The following is an 11,323-nucleotide window of genomic DNA, read 5'->3' on the forward strand; positions in this document are numbered from 1 at the left end:
AGAGGTCCGTTCATCGCAATGGTACCAGATATTATCGTATTCGTTCAGGAAGAATTTGGACGGGGTATGACAACTTCCTAGCCATGAAGGAAACTGATACGATGGAGAGAACACACGATCCAAACCCTGAAGGACATGTTACTTGCTTGTGTTATCGATTTCGGGAAAGCTTGGGAGAGACATTTGGCGTTAGCCGAATTCTCTTACAACAACAGCTATCACGTAAGCAATAAGGCTGCACCTTTTGAAGCATTGTATGGCTGTAAATGTCGTTCTCCTATCTGTTGGGCCGAAGTAGGTGAAAAATAACTCACCGGTCCCGAACTCGTCCATGAAACAACCGAGAAGATTGTCCAAATTCAAGCGAGGCTCAAGACGGCCCGTGATCATCAAAAGAGCTATGCCGACCTTAAACGTGGAGATCGCGAATTTTAAATCAGCAATCGCGTTATGTTAAAAGTTACACCTTGGAATGGTGTAATCCGTTTTGGAAAGCGTGGGAAGTTGAATCCACGATATATTGGTCCTTTTGAAGTCTTGGAGCATGTTGGACCCGTTGCTTACCGTTTGGATCTTTCGACTCAATTGAGCGCAGTTCACCCCACTTTTCACGTGTTGAATCTGAAGAAATGTCTTGCCGAACCAGAACTCGTCATACCTCTCGAGAAGCTTACGATTAATGACAAACTCCATTTCATGGAAGAGCCTGTTGAAATTATGGACCGTGAGGTCAAGACCTTGAAACGCAACAAGATTCCGATCGTCCGAGTCCGATGGAATGCAAAACGAGGACCTGAGTTTACTTGGGAGCGAGAGGATCAGATGAAACATAAATATCCTCACCTCTTCACAACTCAATCATCTACCTCATCTTAAAATTTTGGGACGAAATTTTCATTAACAGGTGGGTAATGTAACGACCCGACTTTTTCGACTTGTTTTTGTGCTTTGTGTTTTCATGAAACTGCGTATTTATGCGTACTGAGCTATATTATACTCTGGGATCTTACTACATGTGGATTACTTTCATTTATATGTTTAAACGTGCCTTTGAGTACGTAGGTTACTTAACTTGATCCCCGGAAGCCTTTATGACCGTTAATGTCACTTGACGTTTAGAACAAACTGCGTACTGTGTACACATTTAACTTTGGTCATAATCGGAATATTATAACTACGTAATACTAATTGTTATTTTATAATAACAATTACTTGGGTTTTTGGATGCTTAATTACACTTAGTAATTTACTAGAGCAAACTAGTTAGTCTTGTTGGACTTTCTACCTTGTTGGACTTTAGCCCACCCTACACTAGCTAGTGGACTATTTAATTAGCCTAATTATTAATGAATAGTGACCCAATAATATGTAAGATAAATGCTCATTTATTAGAGGGAACATACTAGTATTTTTGTTAACCATAATCCATAATGTTGCATGGAATCCTAACATAAGCACCAACTTTAGACAACCATTAACCAAAAAGCAAAAAGGTGTCCCCCTTGTCCCCTCCCAAAACCCACGGCCACCATCACCTCCCCACACCCTCACCTTTTATAAATACCAAGCTTATTCATCCCATTTCACACTTGATCTCATTCACAATTTACACACTTACTCTCTAATTCTCTCTCTAGTCTTTCTCACTCTAAAAAGTGTAAGTTTTAAAATTTCTTTCTCTTCTTCTTCCCTTCATATCCATGACATCATCATCATCATCATCATTTAAAGGATCTAGCTTTTAGCTTTTGATCTTGTTATATCTTGTAGATTCAAATTTGGGTTTGAATCCTTCAAGAACAAGAAAGATTCAAGCTTTCTAGCTTTGAATCTTCATTTACTTGTCAGATCTAGCTTATGATTTCTTTATTTTGTTATAAAGATCAAAACTTGTGTTTATGATCTTCATGTAACTTGAATATCTAGTCTTTTGCTTTAAGGATCTTCAAGAACACTAAAGTTCCAAGCTTTCTAGCTTAGAGTTTTATTATTTTATTAAAGATCTTAGCTGTTTAGCTTATGGTCTCATTACTTTCATTAGATCTTAGCTTTCTAGCTTATGGTCTCATTAATCTTGTAAAGATTCAAACTTTCTAGCTTAGGGTTTTCTTAATACTTGAGATCTAAGTTATTATTGTAGATCTCACTTACTTGGAACCTTTTTGTGTTTGTTGTGATGATAAAGATCAAGTCTTCATCATCACCTATGATGGAGATGCATAAACTTGTGTAAAAAGGACAAATGTTGAAGCTTTATTGGATTTATGCAATAAAGAGGCAATCTTGATGTTCAAAACTTGTAGAATGGTAGATTTTACTCTTAGTTGTGTGTTGATGATTGAACCTTGGCCAAAGTGATGCTAACCGTGATGAGCATCAAGCACCAAGAATATCACCGGAGCACTTGTTTACTGTTTTCCGGGCTCTAATCAGACTCCTGGACTTCTGGAAAATTTATCTTCAGATAGTTCGTTTCGAGTAGATGACTTTTCGTTTAGGCCTCACCTAAATCCGATATACGGTTTAGGATTTATAGCCTTCTGAAAGTCACTAAGCCTTTGTAACGTTATGCTGAAATTTTTGACCTACTCGCACTAAACCGTCACCACGGTTAAACGAAGACGTGTTAGGTTCTGAAAATTGGTCAGCGGTTAGAGGACTCACATACGGAGCCTTGGCCACTGACTACGCGTCTTTTCGATTTTTATAGAGGTCGTAACAGCTGTCCAAAGTCAGCCTTTTGTTTCGATCTCTATTCTTGTTAAACTTACCCTAGCTTTGATGAATGATGATGATGTTGATGATGACACTTAAACTTAATTTATTCACTTTTGAACTTTTGGGGACAACATACTGACCTAGTGACCTTTTAATTAGGTTGACGACCTTTCGGACCGACTTACTACCTGCATACGTTTCATATCGACTTTTACTGCTTATTCACTGTGAGTTATAGCATCCCTTTACTACTTTTTCACTATTTTTGGGACTGAGAATACATGCGCTTTTTACGTTTTACATACTAGACACGAGTACTTAAACTTTATATATGTGTGGGTTACAAACGGCACAAAGATTCCCCTTAGCTCGGTAACGTTTAATCATTGATTTCCTAACCGTGAATGCGAATCTTAGATATGGATCCATAGGGTTTGACAACCCCACTCGGGCTAGTCGCGCTAGCATACAACGGGTGTTTAATACTTCGAGGACAAACACACTTGCCAGGTGTACTTTTAGGGGGTGATATACATACGTTAAGTCTAGTTACTGGGTGCCCACGGTTACGCATATACTTTTCATACTGATTTAAACTGCTGATTGAAGCACTGAAATCTCGTGGTCTACATTACTTTACTGATTACAAACTATAGCTCACCAACATTCGTGTTGACTTTTAAGCGTGTATTTCTCAGGTGCTTAGACGATGTTGCTTCCACTGTTAGACTTGCCATCTTGGTGTTATAGACTTGCTGTTATGGACCTGCTGTGTTAGATTTCCGCTACATTACTTAGAGATGTCTCAATCATGAAACTTTTACTTTGCATTCGTAACTCATGTTATTTTCAAACAATGGCTTTGTAAGGACCTTTGGGTCACATACTTATGTTAACGCTTCTATTCATAGGAAGCACGTTATCTTTTGTAAAACGCTATCTTTTTATGAATGCAAAACTGGTATTCAAACAGCATGCAGTGTTTGACCTTGTAATGATCCTGTTGTTGATGAACCGTACACGATGGTTTTGTACGGGGCGTCACAATACGTATAATGATCTGTCTCAAAAAGACACTAATAAGTAGCATCCTGGCTAGGGTTTCACCCGGCGTAGCACCCGGGGAGGACCACGTCGGACAACGGCTAGCCAGGAATGCCATATAAGAATCCAGCCCAGATAAGCATGCACGCTACCGACATCATCTGGTCGGTCATGACAGACACCGTGAAGAAACACTTGGAGTAAATACAAAGCAAAACCTTCCCGGTTAATCAAGGCGTTCACGTGTGATAACCTAGCAGGGACAAATACACTACCGGAACTATCACAACTTCCCGGTTCAGTATTTCGACCCGGTACAAGGATACTGTCCTGGGATAAGCACGCTGTCCCGGAGAAAGTGCGTTGTCCCGGAGCAAACACTTCATCCCGAAACGAGTATTTGATCCCTGAACAAACATACAAACAAGTTGCACGCCACGTCAGCCCATGAATCTAGGAAAGTTTGTTAGGATCTGCTCGATTATTCCCATGAAAAGAACAGGTGACACGTCAAACCTTGGGATTAGCAAAGTTCATTACAACCGTGAAAGGGACACGTGCCACGTCACCATTCCCTTACATCACCTATAAATACATAACCAAGATCATTCAACCACCAACACTGGATGCATTAATGTTATTCTGCCCAAATTAATTACAGTAGCATTTCTCCAGTCATTAATACAACTCCGATCACCACCCTGGTCGTTATCGGAATTAATTCTCGCTTTAAGATATTAACTTATTCGATTTTGATCGAATAAGGTTAATCTAATCGATTATTTTACGCCTTTGAAATCCAAATTTCAAATCAGGGTTTGCACAATTATTGGAGTTAAAACATTCGATCCACTCTTTTTCCCAAATCAAGCACTCAAATCCGAAATCTATCTGTACGAAACGATTTTGGTTTGATCAGTAAACAAGTTGTCCATGAAAAATCAGATGGTTTGCTTTCAAAGCCGTATTTGAGAGGCCGGAATAGTTAGTCCAAATTGAATTAGTTTGGTTGGGTTTGTTTGGTAAGCTTGGTCGTGCTGTTGGTTTGTTGTATTGTTTGGTAGTTGGTAGTTATGATTCATTAGTGGTTTTGTATTGATGGCTTGAAGCCCGGCTTAGGCTCGGTTCTAGTTAGCAAGTTTTGTTTTGTTTTTTACTTTTAAGCCTTTTCTTTGTATGTTTCATTTGTATCGGTTTTTGGTTCTTATAAATTTTTGATGAAGATTCCTAGTAGTTTTAATAAGGGCAGTTGTTAAGGACAATTAATGATGTAAATGTTTTCATGAATATTATAAAATTGTAATTAATAAATATGTAAATTTAAAAATTTGAGAGTTTAATGAATTAAATTTTGTGATATATTGAGAATTTTTAAGTGAAATAAATGAGGCTTAACTCATGCCCTTAAAGCATAAGTTAGCCAAACCCTAATAGTAATCATCATTATTTTTAGTAAAAAAAATGATATAGTCTGGGACTGATTAAGCCCGAGTGATGACATTGACAATGAGATCTCCTTTTAAAATTTAATTAATAATCTATTCTATCTAATAATAATAATAAATAGATAATAAATAGTAAATTTTTTGAAAGGCAACATGTATTATTAATATTTTCACATGTAAAAAGATAAAGGGGAGTGATCATATACATAGCATTGTATATGTATATTTTATTGCTAAAGGTTAAAAGCAGAAGTTACGCGAAGTATATTCAAAAGGCTTGACATATCCGCTGAAAGTTAAGTCTGCGGATTATGGCGCATTAATAGAAGACTGCGGATTTTTTTGCTAAATCAGCGCGGATGGTTAGATAATCCGCACACCGCGAATGTTCTGAAAACTATAAATAGAGAGCTCGGCTTCTCATTTATAGGTGGTTGATTCTCTGTCATTTGCCTGGACCTTTGTAATTTTCTCTTGTGATCTTGCCCAAGGAACTTTTACATTGTGTTAAGGTGAATCATGCTAATTAACAATCAAGACCGGGTCGGGGTGGTTGATCACTTGATTGATAAAGTGAAAGACGATCATCAAGGCCCAAAATAATCATCAAACTTCCCATTCTCCATCTTAATATCATTATACTCAATCCTTAATTAAGTACTCATTAACATAGGATTGATCAATAGGCGCCATCCGTGGGACACGTTCAAAATTAAACTTGAATTTTTTTGTTTTCTGCTATTAAACAATCAAAATTGCTTGTTTAATTTTAATCGTGTATAGTTTCTGATGATTCACAGGCTAATACGTTCGAAATTTGAGGCGATTTGATTATTGCTAAAATGCCGAATGATAATGGAAGCGTCTGTGATACCGCTGGCACTATGCAAGCAAACGTTCAAAAGAGAGGAAGAAAGCGAAAATCGGCAAAAATGGAAGTTCGTGCCAATAAGTTTTCCAAAAATGCAAAGCGAGGATTTCTCTGAGATGCCGATAGTAATATCATGCAAAATTGAGCAGACTGGAATCACAATTATGAAAGTTCACGTTGATAATGGCAGTAGTGTTGACATTGTTTATGAGCAATGTTTTGTTCAATTGCCAGAGAGTATTAGGGCAAACTTACAGCCAACCGCAGCCTAGCTAACTGGTTTTTCGGGAGAATCTTCATTGCCTATAGGGCTATTGTCTTTAAACATTGTGCTTTTTGATGAAAATGATGCTAATTTAGTACGCCAAGCACAACTGGATTTCTATGTTATGCGGACTTCTTCTCGCTACAATATGTAGTTGGGCATAACCGCGTTAGGTAAATTCGGAATTGTTCCATCTACCATTCATGGCATGATTAAATTCAAAATTGCCAAAGGTGTTGCAACGATTAGCTCAGCGAGTGTCATTCCTATTTGTGCGGCTGTAAATGTGAAAAATGCAGTTCAAGAAGGCGTTGATGCTGCGGATAATATGGTAGTAGTTAATCCTGAGTATCCTGATCAAAAAATTAAAGTTGGACTCAATATTAGTGCGGACACCAAGAAACAGATCGTGCAGTTACTCGTGGAGTACATGGATGTTTTTGCTTGGTGCGAAAATGATATGACTGGTGTTCCGTGTTATATCGCGGAACACAAACTCAATGTCAATCCTGCCTTAAAGCTTGTAGTTCAGAAGCGTAGGGGTATGGCTCTAGATCGCACTAAGTGGCTATGCGAAGAGGTAACAAAGCTGGTGGCAGCTGGTATTCTGCGCGAAGTTCAATATCAATCATGGATTGCAAATCCAGTTTTGGTGAAAAAGCCTGATGGCTCATGGAGAATATGCATTGATTTTAAAGACTTAAATAAAGCATGTCCTAAAGATAATTATCCACTTTCAGAAATAGATTTGAAGGTGGAGTCACTGCATGCCTTTCCGTATAAATGTTTTTTAGATGCCGCGAGGGGCTATCATCAGATCCCAATGGCTAGGGAAGATGCAGATAAAACCGTTTTCCATACAGGCAAAGGCATATTTTCTTATATAATGATGCCTTTCGGTTTAATCAATGCAGGTGCAACATATCAACGGCTAATTGACACTACGTTTGAAACCCAAATTGGCCGCAACCTCGAGGCTTATGTGGATGATTTAGTAATTAAAAGCACAATGCAAGCACGTATTTTAGATGATATGCGGGAAACGTTTGATACATTGCGCAGAATCAATATGAAGCTTAATCCGTCGAAGTGTAGTTTCGGCGAAACAGAAGGAAAATTTTTGGGATATCTTGTCACTGAGCAGGGTATTCAAGCTAACCCAAAGAAGATAGCGGCCATTGAAAACATGACTGCGCCTAAGACGGTTAAAGAAGTGCAAAGTTTGACAGGAAAGTTAGCCGCGTTAATGCGTTTATTGTCTAAGGCCGCTGAAAGGCAATTACCATTTTTCAAGACTTTGAAAGGTTGTTTAAAGCAAAAAATAATTTGTATGGACAAGCGAAGCTGAAACCGTGTTTTAGGAAATGAAGAAGTTGTTGAAAACATTGCCTACGTTAACATCACCAATTAAAGGCGAAACTCTTTACCTCTATATATCGGTGGCAAATGAAGCTTTTGGTTCAGTTTTAGTTGTAAATACAAAAGCCATTGTATTTTGTCAGCAAAGCTCTCGCGGGAAGCGAAATAAACTATGTGCCCATTGAAAAATTTATGTATGCGCTTATATTAACATCGCGAAGGTTGAGGAGATATTTTCAAGGGCACCCGGTACATGTGCTAACTAACATACTAGTCAAGCAAGTTTTAACAAAAATAGAAATATCTGGTAGGCTTGCGTTTTGGGCAGTGGAGTTAGGTACTTATGAAATCTTTTACCTTCCACGTAATGCTATAAAAGGCCAAGTTTTTGCGGATTACCTTACGGAAATGTCTGGTGAGCTAGAGGTAATCAATGGGAGAACAGAGTTGAAGCCAGTACAGGGCGAAACTTGGGATTTGTTTACTGATGGAGCCTCATGTGCAGAAGGTGCCGGTGCGGGTTTAGTGTTAGCAAGCCCAAGTGGTGAAGAGCATACATACGCGCTACGTTTCAATTTTGATGTAACAAATAATGAAGTTGAATATGAAGCGTTTCTTGCGGGTTTATATATCGAGCATAAAATGAATGTTACCAAGTTGCGCGCTTTTACAGATTCGTAGCTAGTGGGAAATCAGTTTAGTGGCTCTTTTGACGCACATGACCCCTCAATGCAAAAATATTTGAAGTTATTGCAAGAATTAGCTGTGTGGTTTGAGCATTTTGAACTTGCACAAGTACCAAGGAGTCAAAATAAGAAAGCGGATGTGTTAAGTAAGTTGGCTTATTTAACATTTTCACACTTTCAAAAGCAAGTTTTGGTTGAGGAATTGCCATGCAAATCCATAGATAATGATCTAATGGTTGCGTCTGTTGAAGAAGAACAATCAAACTGGATGGAACCAATTCTGCAATATATCCGCAATAATGCTTTGCCAAATGATAAATATGAAGCTCGTTTAGTTCGCGAGCGAGCACCAATGTACATCATTCAAAATGATATTTTATATCGTAAGTCATATTTTGGCCCAATGATGCGGTGTGTTGGCCCAATTGAAGCCGAGATGATAGTGGATGAAGTGCACAACGGTTCTTGCGCATTACATTCAGACTATAAAACCATTGCGGCTAAAATTATGCGGATGGGTTACTTTTGGCCATCCTTATATCGTGATGTTGCAAAGTTTGTTAAGCGTTGTAAGAGTTGCCAAAGTCATGCACCACAGAATAGGTTGCCAAGGCATGATATGATCCCTGTTAATTAGCCATGGCCATTTTACAAGTGGGCTATTGATATTGTAGGACCATTTCCCGCAGGTCCTGGCAATGTCAAATTCCTAATTATGGCAATTGACTATTTTACAAAATGGGTTGAGGCTAAGGCGGTTCGCACTATCACTGGAGTGCAAGTGCGTAATTTTGTTTGGGAATATATTGTCTGCACATTTGGCATTCCACGCGAATTAGTTAGCGACAACGGCGCTCAAATAGCGAAAGACCCTTTTAAAACATGGTGTACTGATTTAAATAAAGTTTAAAACTTTACGTCAGTGGCACATCCACAGGCTAATGGCTTGTGTGAAGTGACAAACCGCGACATTGTGAGTGGTATTAAAAACCGGTTGTATGAAAAGTGAACTGGTTGGGTGGATGAGCTACCCAATGTTTTATGGGTGCATCGCACTACTTTCAAGAAGAGCATAGGGGAAACACCCTTTAGTTTAGTATATGGCTCTGAAGCAGTAATACCCGCTGAAATTCTTGTGCCAACACATAGAGTTGCTAACTTTGATGAAGAAGCAAATGGTGAAGCCTTATGCGAAAACTTGAATTTAATAGAAGAGCGAAGATTAATGGCTGCTATCAGGGAGGCAAATAATAAACAGAAAATTGTCAAATATTACAACAAAAGAGTGCGCACATTATTTTCTGAAAGATAAGACGAATATTATTTCTGAAATCAACCATGACTAGTCAAAAGTAAAATCTCTATCTCAATTTTCTGTGATAACTTCACTCGTACGCTTCAAATAATAGAATAGTTTTATCTATATTACCCAATAATGATAAAACTCTATTTATCAACTCATATTCGTCATGAAAACATTTTTATTGTTAGCCATGACCACCTCACTCAAATTTCGGGACGAAATTTCTTTAACGGGTAGGTACTGTAGTGACCCGAAAATTTCCGACCAAATTTAAACTTTAATCTTTATATGATTTCGACACGATAAGTAAAATCTGTAATGTTGAGTCTCGAAAGTTTTGAAATCTATATTCATGTCATCAATTACCCTTCGACTATTCCCGGCGATTCACGAACAATTGTGTGTAAATAAATATGTAGGTAAATATATATGTGTATACATTAATTTGTATTAATACAATACCATTTAATCATTTGATCTAAACATGTAAAGTAATTTACAAAATAAATAAGATATTAGTAAATATATATATATATATATATATATATATATATATATATATATATATATATATATATATATATATATATGGATTTAGTACACAATTAATATTATATGTATGTTGTAATATAGCTAATATATATTAATATTAAATATTCAAATGTGTTGTTATATGTATTACATAACTAATAAAATGTAATATTATTATTAAATTAAATCTAATTATGAATTAAAATATAGTCATTATTACTTTCATTATTATTATTATTAATATTATTATTTGTATTATTAATATTATTAAATAAAATTGAAACATGTAACATGATCAATATTAGTATTATTATTAAGTATTATCATTAAGAATTATTATTATTATATATTATCATTATTATAATTATTATAAAAATAATACAAATTATATATATTATTATTAAAAAATATCATTATAAACATTATTATAATCATTAAAATCATAATAAGTATTATTAAAATTTATTTATGATTGTTATTGTTAATATTTTTATCATATTTATTATTATTAATATTTTTATTATTATTAATAATATTAACAATATTGTATTTATTTATATAATTATTAATTACTAATATTAATTACAAATATTAATTATATATGGATTATAAAACTGTTGTAGCAGATTCCCCATCCCTATCTGATTAATCTTTTCTTTTCTTCTCTTCTTGATTAAACAAATCTTCTGTCCTTCTTGTCTAAAATTGGCTATCAAAGTCTTTACAATTGTACGAAATCTGTTTAACATCACCATCCAAAAACTGTACATTCCTGTCTCTAAACGCAATCAGATAGAATCGAGTCATATATAAAACCAAAATCTGTTTAGGGTTGTTATCAACTTTTTATTCTTTTATTTATATATATATTTTTAAACTTCTTCTTTTCTTCTGATTTAACCAATTACGTACTTCTTGTCTGAATTTGTTACCAGTCTCTTTCAATTCTAATAATCGTTCGCTATATACACATACACCTGCAATTGAGAGGAGGAAACAGAAGAATATATAAGCAAAATAAAAACCACGACCATCTGTAACCTTGAAACCACAACCCATCTCAAACCCACCTCACTATCTATGATTACCAGGAGTATCATT

The 11,323-nt window shown here is 36.1% G+C and overlaps 2 protein-coding genes across 2 annotated transcripts; both read left to right on the forward strand.

The window, feature by feature from the left end:
• The first annotated feature begins 6,062 nt into the window (after positions 1-6,062).
• Positions 6,063-8,383, forward strand: LOC139888213 (uncharacterized). The gene is made up of 3 exons (XM_071871238.1): positions 6,063-6,323; positions 6,498-7,618; positions 7,846-8,383. The coding sequence occupies exons 1-3, from the start codon at positions 6,063-6,065 to the stop codon at positions 8,381-8,383; spliced, it is 1,920 nt and encodes a 639-aa protein (XP_071727339.1).
• A 48-nt stretch (positions 8,384-8,431) lies between these two features.
• On the forward strand, positions 8,432-9,025 carry LOC139888214 (uncharacterized). Its single transcript, XM_071871239.1, has one exon. It carries the CDS (start codon positions 8,432-8,434, stop codon positions 9,023-9,025), a length of 594 nt encoding a protein of 197 aa, XP_071727340.1.
• The last annotated feature ends 2,298 nt before the right edge of the window (positions 9,026-11,323 follow it).

Source organism: Rutidosis leptorrhynchoides, chromosome 2 (assembly GCF_046630445.1).
Source record: "Rutidosis leptorrhynchoides isolate AG116_Rl617_1_P2 chromosome 2, CSIRO_AGI_Rlap_v1, whole genome shotgun sequence".
NCBI classification, from domain to species: domain Eukaryota; kingdom Viridiplantae; phylum Streptophyta; class Magnoliopsida; order Asterales; family Asteraceae; genus Rutidosis; species Rutidosis leptorrhynchoides.